At 40.5% G+C, this 18,382-nt stretch overlaps 1 protein-coding gene across 1 annotated transcript in view; it reads right to left on the bottom strand.

The window, feature by feature from the left end:
* The window catches only part of TP53BP2 (tumor protein p53 binding protein 2), a 67,342-nt gene that overhangs the window by 9,931 nt on the left and 39,029 nt on the right, over positions 1-18,382 (bottom strand). Inside the window, exons 6-14 of the mRNA XM_068541771.1 lie at positions 10,908-11,082; positions 9,935-10,116; positions 9,414-9,578; positions 8,803-9,031; positions 7,297-7,410; positions 6,834-6,982; positions 5,597-6,062; positions 3,484-4,259; positions 480-617 (exon numbers count right to left, since the gene is read on the bottom strand). Of these exons, the coding sequence (XP_068397872.1) occupies positions 480-617; positions 3,484-4,259; positions 5,597-6,062; positions 6,834-6,982; positions 7,297-7,410; positions 8,803-9,031; positions 9,414-9,578; positions 9,935-10,116; positions 10,908-11,082 (2,394 nt within the window). The remainder of the gene's footprint in view (positions 1-479; positions 618-3,483; positions 4,260-5,596; positions 6,063-6,833; positions 6,983-7,296; positions 7,411-8,802; positions 9,032-9,413; positions 9,579-9,934; positions 10,117-10,907; positions 11,083-18,382) is intronic.

The raw sequence follows: 18,382 nt of genomic DNA, 5'->3' as shown, positions 1-18,382 counted from the left end.
AAAACTGAAGAAGTCCCAGAAACTATATATCCTTACAGTCATTTTTGTTTACTTATCCTCCAACTTCCCACCACAGATTAGCATCTAAGGAGAAGTCACATTTGCCATGGAAGGGAAGAAAGGTCAACTGAAAATATTTTAAATAGCAGGTTTCTGAAAAGTAGGGACCACATCTGTAATTTAACCCTGCAGAGTACAAATCCATACTTGAGCAACTTTTAAAGGAGGGTCATGATGTCCCTAAGAAAAGTACCCCCAGTGAATAACTGAACTTCCGCACTATTTATTGAAAGTGTTACAGCCACACCTTTAAAACAGAGAAGCTGGTTTTGGAGCATGATTAAGAGTTCCTCTCAACAACCCCACCTCCCAAAAGAGAAAACAATGCAAAAGTACAGTTTCCCTACAGTAGCCTTTTGATTAGAGCTTTAAAACAAAATACAAGGTGGTATATAAGAAATGTACTAATTCAATCATACCTCATATATAATTCTCTGTACAAGGTCAAATTCTCCCTCCAAAGAGGAATCTAGAAGTAAAGCAAGGGGGTTGAATTTCACCCTCATTCCATGAGCAATCCGCTCTGAACCAGTTTTACGCAAGTTTGTCCTTTTGCCCTGCAAAAGAAATGCACGGAAGGTTAAGGATCCCGGTCTAAGCAAGAGACCAAAAAACAACAAAAAGGGAGGAATAATATCTCGGCTGAGATAGTAAAAGGAACTTTGAAAATACATATATATATATTTATATATATATATATATATATATATATATATTTAGCGCTTAATGAATAAACCCACGTAACTAAGTGGGAAGAAGCTAACTCTTTAAAGCCTAGTGAAAACTACATTTGGGTAACACGCGCTAAGAGTATAATCTGCAGTAGGAAGTAGGCTGGTTCTCCGTCAAGGATCAAAATTAGCCAAGATTGGTCTTTAAATTACCTAATACGGTAGCGCTAACCCCACATTATTAAACTGGGCAAGAGCACAAACTGAGAATTGTGAGAGCTGACATTTATTGAATGATTATTCATTTATTCCTCTCGAAAACCCTATTATCCCATTTTACAGATAAGGAAGTTGAGGCACACAGCCAGTAAACATCAGAGCTGGAATTCAAATCCAAGGAATTTGGCTTCTTCCAAGCCCCTCCTTTTAACCATATCCAACATAATGCCTCCTAGGGGGAAGGGGAGTGGAGCATATTACGAAGGAAAAAAATAAAGATTATTAGTCTGTCTTAGACATACCAGGGAGGAATCCTACAAGTCTTAAAATGCTATCACTATTTTATATTTAAAAATTTAACTGTACTCCAAGACACATGGGTAAATTAACCGTCTTTTCTACACTTTAATACGTCAGGCTTAAAAAAATAAGGCAAATGTTAAAACTAGATCTAACATCCTGTAAGATGGGTTTCTTAAACACAACCAACAGAGTGGAAACATTTCCTAGGGTATGATATGCTACATATACTTCTTTTTATCTCAGATGTGGAAAACTATTGAGTTTTGAAAAACGTTAAGTAGCAATGAATATACTTCACAAATGTACAATGGCTAAAATGTTTCTGTCTCTTGAAAAAAAGAAAACAAGAGAAAATATTACATGGCTGAGATAATACAACTCATAAACAATACAATCGTACCCACTTCCAAACAACAGTACGAGATAGTGGCTTCTATTTTACTTCAACCAAGAAGGAAAAAGTTTATAGATCACTTTCCTAGGAAGAGAATAACAGAATCTCGCATGTTTAACTCAAAGAGAATCACGCCTCATGACACAGAAGCACAGAATTGTTAAAAAAGTGTTAACCTCTATTTTAAAACTTTTTTCACTAGAACTCAATGTTTACCATATAGAACTTTTAAACAAATGTCGACTGTAAACTAGTAGTTGAGGCAACTTTGGATAATCATTATCTTTGACTTCTACCACATCTAAGAGATGTAATAAGGGATCAAACATATAACGCACTTAAAAAAAAAATCCTTACAATATGCTATTGTGCTTTTGCCCAGGTTTTAAAAATTCATCTCTTGGCATCCTACTGAAACAAAATGACTTCAAACTAAACTCTGAAAAAACCAACTTTAAAGACATTTTGGGATTCTGATCTTCTCTCACCTATTTCAAAGTGACATAATAAACTTCCAAAGAAAAACTTAACATTTGGAAGGAGTGCAGAAGACACGCCCAAGTCAAAACATACAAAGCTTTAGAATAACTTAGCGTCATCCAAAAGTTATGGGACGTGGCAAAAGCAGCTCTAAGAGTGAAGTTTACAGTGATACAAACTTACCTCAGGAAACAAGAAAAACCTCAAACAAACTAACCTTATATCTAAAGCAACTAGAGAAGGAAAAATAAACAAAACCCAAAGTTAGCAGAAGAAAAGAAATCATAAAGATCAGAGCAGAAATAAATGAAGTAGAGACAAAGAAAACAACAGAAAAGATCAATGAAACTAAAAGCTGGCTCTTTGAAAAGATAAACAAAACTGATAAACCTTTAGCCAGACTCGTCAAGAAAAAAAGGGAGAGGGCCCAAATCAACAAAATTAGAAATGAAAAAGGAGAAGTTACAACCGACACCGCAGATATACAAAGGACCATAAGAGACTACTACAGGCAACTACATGCCAATAAAATGACTGTCCACACTAGAAGAAATGGACCAATTCTTAGAAAGGTACAATCTTCCAAGACTGAACCAGGAAGAAACGGAAAATATGAACAGACCAATCACAAGTACTGAAATAGAATAACTTAATGTCAGAGCACAAGGAAACCTGAGGGATCTCCATGATACCCAGAGACTTCAAACCAGGCTGAAGGAGAGGAAGAAGCTAAAGAGGGTCCACCCCACTCTCTGCTCAGTTACCTCCCCCAGCCCCCATTTCATCCAGAACCCTTCCAATTTTATCAGCATTGGGAGTTTGAGGTTCCACCTAAATATGACATTGAAAATAAATTTCACTGCTAGAAAAAGAAAAGTTTGAAAGAGTGATATCACCAATGAGAGAAGTTAAACCATCTGCCCGATTTCACAGAGCTAAACTAGTGATCGAAAGTTCCAAATCCAGGTCTTTTCATTCCCAGTGTTGCCTTCCATAATATGCGACACCAGCTAGAGAAGAAACGGCAAACATGGTGTTTACAGGTATAAGAGCAAAACTTTGTTGCCTTCATAAAGAAAGGGGTTCTTCCCCCCAAATTAAATTGTTTGTGATGCTGAATATATTGCATTTTGATAACATTTATAAGATCCACTCTGTACCAAGAGAACTGTAAGATAAAGGGCAAGCTGTAGAACACATTTGCTGCAATAGGCAGTTTAAACACAGACCATCTTTTGTGAATGGCCGGCTGTAAGTACTCACTGGTGTTTCACTGAGTAGTGACAACTAGCCACCTAGAAAGCTGTGACAAGACAAAAGGTTTCAGCAGTGACCACAAGACACCACAGTACTTACAGGAGGCAGAGAAACCTGCCCAGTGATCTCAGGCGGACGCAGGCTCACAGGGTCTTCTCCTGGGCCTTCTGGTTCCCCAGACGGGTATGGCGGGGGTGGGTAGGGGGGATACTCCTCGAGGTACACTTCAAGCAGAGGGGGAGCCTCTGGGTTTGGATCTTCCACGTTGTTCTGGAAACTTGGACTGCTGTCTGAGACTCCTTCAGGTTCATACTCAAGGCCCGGAGAAGGAGCGGGCAGGTCACTGCTCTCTGTACTGGCGCTCCCTGCTTCCTCCGGGGACACAGGCTCAGGGGCCAGAGGGAGCGCCTCCTTCTCTGGCTCCACGTGCAAATATGGATTCTGGATCTCCACTGGGCTTTCCGGGCTGGCAGTCCCAGAAGTGGACTTGGATGGGTGCGCCAGGACGGAGATGGTCTCCATGGCGGCGATGGTGGTCCTCTGATACAGAAGTTTCTGAATATTCGGCCCATTAGGACCCTCTGGCTCTGTAATAGAGCTGCGTTTCTTTAGTGGCCGTGGTGCGTTCGACAGTTTCTTCCGCAGGGCTTCTAGGTCAGCATCACTCTGGTTTCGGTAAGGATTAGATAAGAAAGGCAGTAATTTGGTTGGGCTGAGTGGCCTAGGAATTCTTTCGTTTTCATGGGTCTCCTGAACTGAAGAAATGGGCTCTGTTTCAGGTTCCGGGCTGCCAGGTTTGCCCTGGGTATTGGAATAAATGTTCTCTGGGAGCTGCTGTGGGTTCTGGGCAGTAGCAATCACAGGCTTGCCATAAACTAATTGGAAATGGAAAAAAAGCCCTGATTAGTATTAATTAAACAAAACTAGCAAATAACAGACATAGCTAACAATAATTAAGGCCTCTTTTAATTTCATAGTTATTACATAATACCCTTCAATACAACTAATTTTTAAAAATAACAAACGACAAAGCAAGGTTTCCGTCGTTGCGTAATAAACTTATTACAGAATCGAAACCCTCATTGATTGTAAAGAGGTACCATTATTTTATGTACCAATATGAAAGAAAATGCTGTCAATTATAATTATAAGAAATCAGACCGTAGTATCCAAATTTAAAATGTCAAAATGTAAAAAAAAAAATAAAAATAAATAAATAAAATGTCAAAATGTGAAAAGAATTTAGAATCAGTGAAAACTGGTGATCCTTTCACGTGTCCAGATTAAAACTAAACATGCAGTATCCCATCTTTCACAATTTTCAAAAGGAAATCAATGTGAGAAATCATTGGGCTTATAAAATTATTAATAACCACTTCTATTTACCAAAACTGTTCTCCTTAAACATTCTGATTACATCATCATTATCTAATTCCCGAATTATTATATTAGCAGTTTTCACCAGACTCATGAAAAAGAGTAAGATGTAGCATATATACTAATGCTCTGCTGGGTAATTACTTTCATGACATTTTGGGCCACAATTACGTGCTTATTTCACAACTAGAAAGCCATTTTCATTCCATTAAAACATAGTGAATTTTATTCCAGTCCCATAAACTAATGACTCTTAGAAAGAACCCAACAAGTTACCAAATTATGTATGTTGAACACAAAGTAATCTTTTTGTGATTTATATTTAACTAGTAACTGTGTCCTCATTAGAACAACTTAAAATATAGTAGAGAACATTAAAAAAAAAAAAAAAAAAACATATACAGAGGCAGTTGTCTAATCCTCTATGCGCCAAGAACATCTGGTCAGACCTAGAGTGAAGACACCTCCCTCTGCGCAGCGATCCCCTGCAGGCACTTTTCCCCACTCACCGAGGAGCTCGTCCGTGAGCAGGAAACAAACACACACAGGAAATTCAACACAGAAGGCTATGTCATCGCTATAGGTTTTATTCATCAATTTTCATATTTATTTCATTTTATTCACCTACCATCTTCAGCTACTACAGTAGCTGACATTGAGCACAAACTCTTTTAAACTCCCCATGAAGAACAGAAGCCATAATGAAACAAATCTCTTAGGACAAAAGCATCAGTCAAAAGAGGTACAAGTCACTGTGCTGTTTACTGATTGACGGCAGCTCTGGTGTAGGATGGAAACACATCCACGCAGGTGAAGATGAGACCAAGAACCTTACCGCTCGGAAAGTGGGGCCCTCGGGAATGGGACTTGGTCAACGCGCTCTGCACGGCCTGCTGGAAGTTTTTGCCGGGAGCCCGGTGCTGGGTATACATGGAGTATATGGAGCTGGCAGCCACGGTCTGGGGTTTCCTGAAGGGCGGAAGGAGGGTGTCCTTGGAAGGCTGAGGCGTGAAGGGCCGGACAGCAGCAGCAGGGGGACTCTCTTGCTTAGAACCTGGAGGAAGGGTCTGGTCTGCTTGGCCACCTGAAGGGATGCTGGCGGCCAGCAGGACCCTCTGCTGCTGCCCTGCTGGCTTGGGTTTGTTTCCCATGGATGCAACAGCCGCTGACGACTGCTGAGGGTTTCCATCTGGCTTAATGTCTGATGGCGACTGATTAGTTTGTCCAAAATAAGGCAGATTAATCTGTTTTGGTTTTGATGGAACAGGAGGTGGTACCTTAGCCACATTCTTATTTGCAGCCTGTAAACACACACAACAGCCAATCAAAATACTGTGTAACTGGGTATACAGGATGTTCCAGACAACCTAAACTTCACAAATGTTAAGTACAGACTGAAAAGACTAGCTCTACATTTAAAAATCATTAAAAACTTTTAAATCTCTGAACTTAATCACACGTAAAAGGGACTTCAGTAATGCAATACAATTCCTGCCCCATACGACTTCCTCCGCATTGCCCCTTCCTATTTGGGCAACTGTAAGTGGCCACTTGAAAACTTTTAACTGCCATTTTACATATTCACGGATGGCACCAATAACTGAAAACCATTCTCGTTCATCGGAACTTCACCCAATCTGGGCCACGTGGTTAAAAAAAACTCCTAACTTGGAGCATGCAGCCATAGACTGGTTGTCAAACGCTGGGATCCTAACAGTTATGGAAGATTCATCATCAGATTGCTTGACATAACCTAAGCTCCAAATTTTGAAGAAACAAGGTAACTGAGCAGCACAAATACAATGTTCTTCAATGCACCAGTATTTTTTTAGAGAATCATACAAAATATGACCCAGAAGCAAGCATGTTAGTCATGTTCCAGTACGATGTGAGACCACAAATATACTCAAGCAACAGAATTTAAAATAACATAATGCTGTTGTATTTTCTAATCTCCCAGATAGATTTTGTTTTTTTCTCTCCCTTACATAATACTTTCTCTCTTCTAAAAAAAAAAAAAAAATGTATATAGAATTACCATTAAATCTTAAAACTGGGATATTCTCAAGTACCTGAGCATCCCGCAAGATATCTTCACTGCTCTGGTTCTTCCTCAGGGTACCAAAGGCGGGTGGGGCAGCAGACTGGTCCACGGTGTCAAACATTGAAAAGGGACGCACTTTCTTCTCCTTCTCCCTCAGCGGAACCTCCCCATCATCAGCTGAAGAAGACAGGGAAAAAAAAGAATCACACTGATAATCAAACTGCTTGTAATAAAATTTCTTATTCACACATGTTCCTCTCTCCTCACACCTATACCCACTAAATGCTCTTCTATTTTTAAACTAAGTTGATTAAAGGATAACCCAACACTACAATGCTAGTACCTTAATTCCCTGGCTAAATGAAGCTGTTCTGGAAATAAACACAGTCCCTGGTCTTAACACACTAGAAAATAAGCTATCTAAAAAAGAATACACAGAACCTTTAGATGGCCAAAACAGAATATTCAGGAACAGCACAAGTAAACCTCACCTTGGTCTGGAGCGTTCCCAGAGCTTTTGGACACAGAAGCAGACGCTTGTTGGCTCGAGAAAAGATCTGCATTCGGAGGAGTCCAATCAGGGCCAAGCAGATGGATTTTAGAGCCTAGAACACAGAAAAGCAACTGCAATAACCCGGCCTTCTAAGGAGATGTTTAATGGTTCACTTTACTGCTAAGAAGTTAAATCTCTAAAAATGGGTTTAAATCTCAGACTCACAAAAACCTCAGTAAACTTACTTAGAAAACATCAGACTTTATACTTGTAATTTAAGAGTGTTCCTGCTAACTCAAACAAATTAATCACGATCAACAGAAAGTCCGTTTGAAGCAGCAAGGACGCATTACTCCTCCCCAGGTAAGAAAACGTCACCATCCCACCCAGAAATCCAATCTAGCAGACCAAGGGCTCTCCGGTGTGTCTTACATAACTACCACAAGTGATGCACACACAACAAAAGCAAAAACACGGACTTTCAGCCCATGACTCTGACCACAGTCTTGGGTAAATCAGAGTATTCAGGTTTTTTCTACACTGGTATTTAAGTTTCAAAGCCATAGCTTTCATTTTTCCTTAAAAAGACAAAACTAACTCTTTCTACAATAAAACCCAGACTATGCAGCACTACTGCTTCACAGTTGGTAATTACTGCAAAATAATAAATAATTTTAAAGGTAGCTATTATTTACACATGATAGTGGTTAGGGAAAAGAGATGATTCTATTTTTTTTTCTCCAGGGGTCAGTTTAATAAGCTCATTAAAGGATGTTTTTTGCCCTGCTTTTCCTACAACTCTGCCTTCATTTTTTCCTCCTATTATAAAAGTCTGGCTTGCACCTGCCCCCTACCCCCGGCCAAGTATCTGAGGACTACACACAGAATGCAAAGACCACTAACACAAGGAGCCTCTGTTACTTTCACTTTTATCTCCCAATATGTTTACCTTTATTCTAAAAATTATCATCAGGCAAATTCTCACACAAAAACATATACGAATAGCAAACACCAATCATCAACAGAATGGACCCACTGTCTCGCGTTCTGTGGAGACGACACCACTAACATATCTGGAGTTTTTATACCACAAGGAAAGTTCTCAAGTTATTAACATCAGATCAAAATTTCCTTATTAACGAGAAGGAATTCAAAACAATTTCCAGGTTTTCAAAAACCTGATGTTTTATTTCATTTCCTGAACAGAACCCTATTATTACTTAGGGTTAAGAAAATTATCATTTCTTAACCCCAAAGAACACAAGGAGATTCTTAGAATTGCCACATGAACAAGGGATAGGAAGACATCCTTTTAAACTCAAACTTGGAGGAAAAAAAAAAATCTAGATAGAAAAAAAAAAAAGAAACGACTTGCTGTGAAGCACAAATAAAAGAAAGGTATACAAAAACAAACAAATAAATAAATAACTCAAACTTGGGGGAAAATCATAGTGAGCACGGGAGCAGCTAAGCCCTGGAAGGACCTGGAAATGCCTGGTTTTACCTTTCAGTTGTGAAGCGGCCCCAGATCTCATGTTGGGCAGTGTCTGGACTTTCATGGACCCCTCGGAAGCCTGCGTGGCCCCAGGCCCATCGGGCAGGGCTGGCTTCACCAGAAGCTCAGGCCTCGAGGCGATCCGGGGCATAGTCGACGACTGGATATAGGGACCGACCGCAGCCACTCGACTCGGCCCCGACGCCCCCGGCTGGGGCAGGTGTCCATCAGACGAAACCTTAGGAGAAAGCACAGAGCCTTTAGTATTGCAAGTCAGGCTGGATCTGACTCAGAAAAGCCCGTGACGTGTTCATAATTGTGTTAAAAACCGGCATTTTCAGGATCTAGCCATCAAATCTACAAGAGATGTCCCCAGACAAAAACACCCCGTGGTGAACTCTCACCCACACTTTATTACAAGAATTAGAAAAAAGAGCAGAGCTACGTAGGCGATAATATTGAAAGTATAAGAACAGTGGATTCTCTTCCAGGAAGTCACAGGTCCCGTCCCTTTCCGGAGGACCCACCGAGCAATGATTCTGAAGGTGCCGCTCCAAGTACTGACCTCACTGGGATGGTCATCGTCCCCTCCTCCCGACCCCTGCCAACAGCGCACTTACTGGAAGGTTCTCTTTCTGCTGCAGGGCCGCCTTCTTCTTCCACAGCCGGTCCCTGAGCTCATTAACACGCTTGTCCATGACCGCCACTTCTGAATTGCGCTTATTCAAGCACTCCCTCTGTTGTTGCAGCTTGGCATTCTGCTCCTGGTTCAGTTTGTTTCTTAACTGAATAAAATTAAGGGGAAAAAAGGTAGCCAAGGAGTAGGAAGAAAAATTTCTCCAACAGATAATCACACGGTTCGCTATTATACAATTTCTAAAAATGTCAGGTCCCTCCACACTTCCCAACTCATGGTTTAAAATTAAGTGTTGGACCACCAGCTGTGGTCATAAGGAACACCTCAGATCTCCTGTTTGAGGTATATAAAGTTTATTCTGGATTCTGTGGGGTTAAGGTCTTCCTCCCCCTCCCCGCTTTAAGGAAAAGAGGCTGAAATCCAGGACTTCCTGCCCCTTATGTGGACAACGCTGTCATCCTAGAGAGAATGTGCCACTGAATGTCACAGGCGGCCACAGTTTACCTGCAGCTCCTTGTAGAGCCGATCAAGCTCTGCCACCGCGGACTGGTTGTCATGGTGACCATCAATCCTGCCGTTCTTGAGCATCTCTAGCTGTCTTGTAAGTTCCTCTACTTTTGACACAGCCAGAACGAGCTCCCTCTGCTTTTGCTGGAACAAACTATTCATCTGTTCAATTTCCTCCACTAAAGTAAGAATGAGAAAAGCAACAGTAGTTGAAAAGAAAAATGAGAACGGACTGCTTCCCGGGCAACCAGGATGTACCATAAACTTTCTCATAAAAAGTAGAGAAAATTTTCAGAAATGTCCTAGAATCAACCTATTCCTTTATAAGCACCTCTAAATCAAACAGACATCTCTAAATCAAATCACTACAATTTTAATTAAAATGGTATTATAATAGATGGAGCCATTATACGCATAAAAATCCTTACCTTCATCAAATTTTCAGTCAAAAAATAGAGAGAGGAAAGAGGACTTCAATGCAGGGGGCCTGGGTTCGATCCTTGGTCAGGGAACTAGATCCCACATGCATGCCGCAACTAAGAGTTCGCATGCCACAACTAAGGAGCCCTGGAGTCACAACTAAGGAGCCCACCTGCTGCAACTAAGACCTGGTGCAACCAAATAAATAAATCAATCAATGGCGGGGGGTGGTGGTGGAAACTACTACTACTACTACTACTACTACTACGTTTTCCAAAGGGAACTTGGAAACCTCGTCTAAAACATTCAACAGCTGAATTCAATTCAGGGGGAACCAGCAGCATCAAAACTGCAGTGAATCATACTTTTCCCAAAAAATCCTTTTAAGTTGATCTACATACAGAGTCTCATCTTATTCTTCTTCCTTACTGCAAATTTATATAAACTTCCTACACCAACGTGTTTTCTTATACCAATGCATTTTCTTACACCCAAACAGTTCAACACTGTAGCATTTAGCACTGAGGTAAACCAAATAGGAGCAACTCACCAAGTTTCCCGTTGCTTAGCCTCTTCTGTTCCACGTGGCCTTTAAGTGCTCTCACTTTTTTCAGCTTAGCTTCCTGATTCTCAGCTATTTCTTTGAGTCTCTTAAGCTTTTCCTGTTCAGCAGCTTGCTGCTGTTGACGCTGATCTTGCTGTTTCAAAAACTTTAAGCGCTGTTCCTGAAGATATAAGCCATCATCGGGCATGTCATTTTAAACAGCAGACCACTAACCCACAATTAATCTAACCATACCCTGAGGTGCCCAGGCTGAGGTACACCGGTGGCTTGCTCTGGTCTCACCATCTGTCCTACACGCTGCTATGAGAACCACCTGGGGAGTTTGTGAAAAACAGACTCTCCCAGGCCCAAGCCTAGAATCTACCTCTTAGGGGGTAAGATCCAGGAATCAGTGTTTTTATCCAAGTGGTCCTTGTGCAGCAAGCAAGCAGTGATCCTTGAACTAGTTTTCATGAGCTGCGGCTATAATTTTAAGAAGGAGCTCATGTAGAGGGGGGAGGCAGTAAAAGAAAGCTGTTAAATGATACACTTCGAAGTCCAATTTGGATTCAAACCCAAGCTCTGCCACTTATTAGCTATGAGACTTTGGGCAAATTACATAATCTCACCAAATCCACAAGTCTGTGTCTTCACCTATAAAATGAGATCATGGGCTTCCCCGGTGGCGCAGTGGTTGAGAGTCTGCCTGCCGATGCAGGGGACACGGGTTCGAGCCCTGGTCTGGGAGGATCCCACATGCCGCGGAGCGGCTGGGCCCGTGAGCCACAGTTACTGAGCCTGCGCGTCTGGAGCCTGTGCTCCGCAACGGGAGGGGCCGCGATGGTGAGAGGCCCGCGCACCGCGATGAGGAGTGGCCCCCGCCTGCCGCGGCTGGAGAGGGCCCTCGCACAGAAACGAGGACCCAACACAGCCATAAATTAAAAAAAAAAAAAAAAAAAAATGAGATCATCACTAGTGCTCCTAGGGCTACAGTGAGGATTAAATGCAATGTGAAATGGAAATCTCTGTTTACAGTATCGTACATAGTTAGTACACACTCAATACACTTAGAAAAGAGCTAAAGAACTACTTAGTGCCTTTAGAAAACTGCAATAATGCAACTTACAATTTTTTTGTTTGTTTGTTTGTTTTTTTATACTGCAGGTTCTTATTAGGCATCAATTTTATACACATCACTGTATACATGTCAAAACCAATCGCCCAATTCAGCACACCACCATCCCCACCTCACCGCAGTTTTCCCCCCTTGGTGTCCATATGTCCATTCTCTACATCTGTGTCTCAACTTCTGCCCTGCAAACTGGCTCATCTGTACCATTTTCCTAGGTTCCACATACATGCATTAATATACGGTATTTGTTTTTCTCTTTCTGACTTACTTCACTCTGTATGACAGTCTCTAGATCCATCCACGTCTCAACAAATGACTCAATTTCGTTCCTTTTTATGGCTGAGTAATATTCCATTGTATATATGTACCACAACTTCTTTATCCATTCGTCTGTTGATGGGCATTTAGGTTGCTTCCATGACCTGGCTATCGTAAATAGTGCTGCAATGAACATTCGGGTGCATGTGTCTTTTTGAATTACGGTTTTCTCTGGGTATATGCCCAGTAGTGGGATTGCTGGGTCCTATGGTAATTCTATTTTTAGTTTTTTAAGGAACCTCCATATTGTTCTCCATAGTGGCTGTTATCAATTTACATTCCCACCAACAGTGCAAGAGGGTTCCCTTTTCTCCACACCCTCTCCAGCATTTGTTGTTTGTAGATTTTCTGATGATGCCCATTCTAACAGGAGTGAGGTGATACCTCATTGTAGTTTTGATTTGCATTTCTCTAATAATTAGTGATGTTGAGCATCTTTTCATGTGCTTCGTGGCCGTCTTTATGTCTTCTTTGGAGAAATGTCTATTTAGGTCTTCTGCCCATTTTTGGATTGGGGTGTTTGTTTCTTTGATATTGAGCTGAATGAGCTGTTTATATATTTTGGAGATTAATCCTTTGTCCGTTGATTCGTTTGCAAATATTTTCTCCCATTCTGAGGGTTGTCTTTTCGTCTTGTTTATGGTTTCCTTTGCTGTGCAAAAGCTTTGAAGTTTCATTAGGTCCCACTTGTTTATTTTTGTTTTTATTTCCATTACTCTAGGGGGTGGATCAAAAAAGATCTTGCTGTGATTTATGTCAAAGAGTGTTCTTCCTATGTTTTCCTCTAAGAGTTTTATAGTGTCCAGTCTTATATTTAGGTCTCTAATCCATTTTGAGTTTATTTTTGTGTATGGTGTTAGGGAGTATTCTAATTTCATTCTTTTACATGTAGCTGTCCAGTTTTCCCAGCACCACTTATTGAAGAGACTGTCTTTTCTCCATTGTATATCTTTGCCTCCTTTGTCATAGATTAGTTGACCATAGGTGCGTGGGTTAATCTCTGGGCTTTCTATCTTGTTCCATTGATCTACGTTTCTGTTTTTGTGCCAGTACCATATTGTCTTGATTACTGTAGCTTTGTAGTAGAGTCTGAAGTCAGGGAGTCTGATTCCTCCAGCTCCATTTTTTTGCCTCAAGACTGCTTTGGCTATTCGGGGTCTTTTGTGTCTCCATACAAATTTTAAGATGATTTGTTCTAGCTCCGTAAAAAATGCCATTGGTAATTTGATAGGGATTGCATTGAATCTGTAGATTGCTTTGGGTAGTATACTCATTTTCACAATGTTGATTCTTCCAATCCAAGAACATGGTATATCTCTCCATCTGTTGGTATCATCTTTAATTTCTTTCATCAGTGTCTTATAGTTTTCTGCACAGAGGTCTTTTGTCTCCCTAGGTAGGTTTATTCCTAGGTATTTTATTCTTCTTGTTGCAATGGTAAATGGGAGTGTTTCCATAATTTCTCTTTCAGATTTTTCATCATTAGTGTATAGGAATGCAAGAGATTTCTGTGCATTAATTTTGTATCCTGCAACTTTACCATATTCATTAATTAGCTCTAGCAGTTTTCTGGTGGCAGTTTTAGGATTCTCTATGTATAGTATCATGTCATCCGCAAACAGTGACAGTTTTACTTCTTCTTTTCCAATTTGTATTCCTTTTATTTCTTTTTCTTCTCTGATTGCCGTGGCTAGGACTTCCAGAACTATGTTGAATAATAGTGGTGAGAGTGGACATCCTTGTCTCGTTCCTGATCTTAGTGGAAATGCTTTCAGTTTTTCACCATTGAGAATGATGTTTGCTGTGGGTTTGTCATATATGGCCTTTATTATGTTGAGGTAGGTTCCCTCTATGCCCACTTTCTGGAGAGTTTTTATCAGAAATGGGTGTTGAATTTTGTCAAAAGCTTTTTCTGCATCTATTGAGATGATCATATGGTTTTTATTCCTCAGTTTGTTAATATGGTGTATCACATTGATTGATTTGCGTACATTGAAGAATCCTTGCATCCCTGGGATAAATCCCACTTGATCGTGGTGTATGATCCTTTTAATGTGTTGTTGGATTCTGTTTGCTAGTATTTTGTTGAGGATTTTTGCAGCTATATTCATCAGTGATATTGGTCTGTAATTTTCTTTTTTTGTAGTGTCTCTGTCTGGTTTTGGTATCAGGGTGATAGTGACCTCATAGAATGAGTTTGGGAGTGTTCCTTCCTCTGCCATTTTTTGGAAGAGTTTGAGAAGGATGGGTGTTAGCTCTTCTCTAAATGTTTGATAGAATTCACCTGTGAAGCCATCTGGTCCTGGACTTTTGTTTGTTGGAAGATTTTTAATCACAGTTTCAATTTCATTACTTGTGATTGGTCTGTTCATATTTTCTATTTCTTCCTGATTCAGTCTTGGAAGGTTATACCTTTCTAAGAATTTGTCCATTTCTTCCAGGTTGTCCATTTTATTGGCATAAAGTTGCTTGTAGTAGTCTCTTAGGATGCTTTGTATTTCTGTGGTGTCTGTTGTAACTTCTCCTTTTTCATTTCTGATTTTATTGATTTGAGTCCTCTCCCTCTTTTTCTTGATGAGTCTGGCTAATGGCTTATCAATTTTGTTTATCTTCTCAAAGAACCAGCTTTTAGTTTTATTGATCTTTGCTATTGTTTTGTTTCTATTTCATTTATTTCTGCTCTGATCTTTATGATTTCTTTCCTTCTGCTAACTTTGGGTTTTGTTTGTTCTTCTTTCCCTAGTTTCTTTAGGTGTAAGGTTAGATTGTTTACTTGAGATTTTTCTTGTTTCTTTAGGTAGGCTTGTATAGCTATGAACTTCCCTCTTAGAACCGCTTTTGCTGCATCCCATAGGTTTTGGGTCGTCGTGTTTTCATTGTCATTTGTCTCTAGGTATTTTTTGATTTCCTCTTTGATTTCTTCAGTGATCTCTTGGTTATTTAGTAACGTCTTGTTTAGCCTCCATGTGTTTGTCTTTTTGACGCTTTTTTCCCTGTAATTCATTTCTAATCTCATCGCGTTGTGGTCAGAAAAGATGCTTGATATGATTTCAATTTTCTTAAATTTACCGAGGCTTGATTTGTGACCCAAGATGTGATCTATCCTGGAGAATGTTCCGTGCGCACTTGAGAAGAACGTGTAATCTGCTGTTTTGGGATGGAATGTCCTATATATATCAATTAAATCTATCTGGTCTATTGTGTCATTTAAAGCTTCTGTTTCCTTATTTATTTTCATTTTGGATGATCTGTCCATTGGTGTAAGTGAAGTGTTAAAGTCCCCCACTATTACTGTGTTACTGTCGATTTCCTCTTTTATAGCTGTTAGCAGTTGCCTTATGTATTGAGGTGCTCCTATGTTGGGTGCATATATATTTATAATTGTTATATCTTCTTCTTGGATTGATCCCTGGATCATTATGTAGTGTCCTTCCTTGTCTCTTGTAACATTCTTTATTTTAAAGTCTATTTTATCCGATATGAGTATAGCTACTCCAGCTTTCTTTTGATTTCCATTTGCATGGAATATCTTTTTCCATCCCCTCACTTTCAGTCTGTATGTGTCCCTAGGTCTGAAGTGGGTCTCTTGTAGACAGCATATATATGGGTCTTGTTTTTGTATCCATTCGGCCAGTCTATGTCTTTTGGTTGGGGCATTTAATCCATTCACGTTTAAGGTAATTATCGATATGTATGTTCCTATGACCATTTTCTTAATTGTTTTGGGTTTGTTTTTGTAGGTCCTTTTCTTCTCTTGTGTTTCCCACTTAGAGAAGTTCCTTTAGCATTTGTTGTAGAGCTGGTTTGGTGGTGCTGAATTCTCGTAGCTTTTGCTTGTCTGTAAAGCTTTTGATTTCTCCATCAAATCTAAATGAGATCCTTGCCGGGTAGAGTAATCTTGGTTGTAGGTTCTTCCCTTTCATCACTTTAAGTATATCATGCCACTCCCTTCTGGCTTGCAGAGTTTCTGCTGAGAAATCAGCTGTTAACCTTATGGGAGTTCCCTTGTATGTTATTTGTCGTTTTTCCCTTGCTGCTTTCAATAATTTTTCTTTGTCTTTAATCTTTGCCACTTTGATTACTATGTGTCTCGGCGTGTTTCTCCTTGGGTTTATTCTGTATGGGACTCTCTGCGCTTCCTGGACTTGGGTGGCTATTTCCTTTCCCATGTTAGGGAAGTTTTCGACTAAAATCTCTTCAAATATTTTCTCTGGTCCTTTCTCTCTCTCTTCTCCTTCTGGGACCCCTATAATGCGAATGTTGTTGCGTTTAATGTTGTCCCAGAGGTCTCTTAGGCTGTCTTCATTTCTTTTCATTCTTTTTTCTTTAGTCTGTTCTGCGGCAGTGAATTCCACCATTCTGTCTTCCAGGTCACTTATCCGTTCTTCTGCCTCAGTTATTCTGCTATTGATTCCTTCTAGTGTAGTTTTCATTTCAGTTATTGTATTGGTCATCTCTGTTTGTTTGTTCTTTAATTCTTCTAGGTCTTTGTTAACCATTTCTTGCATCTTCTCGATCTTTGCCTCCATTCTTATTCCGAGGTCCTGGATCATCTTCACTATCATTATTCTGAATTCTTTTTCTGGAAGGTTGCCTATCTCCACTTCATTTAGTTGTTTTTCTGGGGTTTTTTCTTGTTCCTTCATCTGGTACATAGCCCTCTGCCTTTTCATCTTCTCTATCTTTCTTCTGTAACTGTGGTTTTTGGTCCACAGGCTGCAGGATTGTAGTTTTTCTTGCTTCTGTTGTCTGCCCTCTGGTGGTTGAGGCTATCTAAGAGGCTTGATGGGAGGCTCTGGTGGTGGGTAGAGCTGACTGTTGCTGTCGCAACTTACAATTTTATTTCTATTATATTAAAATTTTTAACTGAGTAATAGAGCCACACAATTTATAATCAAGGGTAAACTTCACAGATTAATATGCCTAAAACATACAAATAACACAGAAATAGTTTCAAAATAAGACCCTGAAGGTAGAGATTTATTCTGTTAACAATCAACCTTTTTCTTTGAATTCATGTCCTTGCAACTCAAGGAATGCTGCGTCAGCATCACATGGGACCTTGTTAGAAATGCAAAATGTCAGACTCCAACCCACACCTACTGAATCAAAATATGCATTTTTAACAAGATCCCTAGGTGATTCATATTCATATTAAAGTTTGAGAAGCAACGATATACATGATTTTGAAAAAAGCTGGTGTCTGGCATCAAAAGTAGAAAGGATGCATCGAAACCCTAGGACGTATTACAGGGAAGGCCGCCGTGCATGTTGAGAACCACCTTAAAGAATCCCTGGCCATCACTTCAAAGCCCTGCTGGGGAACTTGCTACTCAAACCCTCAAGTTGTTCACCCCAAGTGAACTTACAGTCCCTCAAAGACTGGTCGGCGGCAGAGACAGGGTATTTAGACCCGGGGCCGGCAGACCTGCAGGCGAAATCCAGCTTGCTATCCGTGTTGTTAAGTAAAGTTTTCTCGGCACACTGCCACACCCATTCGTTTACCTATTGTCTATGGCTGCTTTCCTGCTACAACTGCAGAGCTGAGACAGCACAGCCTGCAAAGCCTAAAATATCTCAGCCCTTTACAAAGTCTGACAACATCTGGTTTAGACCAGAAGCCCGTGGCTGGCAGGAGCAGCAGCAGGGAGACTGGTTTTGATAGAAATGGAGAGGCTTCCCATGTCTTCTCTGTCCAAGGGCAGGATGAGAATTAGGTGGTGGGTGAAGAATGTCCCCAGATAAAGGCAAGCAGCCTGTTACCAGGGCCAAGCAGCAGCTGGGGACAGGTTAGCGAGAGCAGAAAGCTCCTCTTGCTGTAGTAATGATTCAGGACAAGGTTAGCCCAGACTAGTGCCTACAAGCAAAGCTGAAAGGTTCTTTCCGCTGTTCCTGTTTTACTGATACTCAACATAGCACGGTTAACTCTGATCAGAATGGTGGTCAGGAAGATCTGGAACAACTGGATGATTTAAGATTTCTACACAATGCTGTAGTGAAGAGAAGAAAGCAGGTACCTTTCGGGTTGATG

The sequence above is a fragment of the Eschrichtius robustus genome, chromosome 3, assembly GCF_028021215.1.
Source record: "Eschrichtius robustus isolate mEscRob2 chromosome 3, mEscRob2.pri, whole genome shotgun sequence".
In the NCBI taxonomy this organism is placed as follows: Eukaryota; Metazoa; Chordata; class Mammalia; order Artiodactyla; family Eschrichtiidae; genus Eschrichtius; species Eschrichtius robustus.
This window is presented reverse-complemented; position numbering and strand designations above follow the sequence as displayed.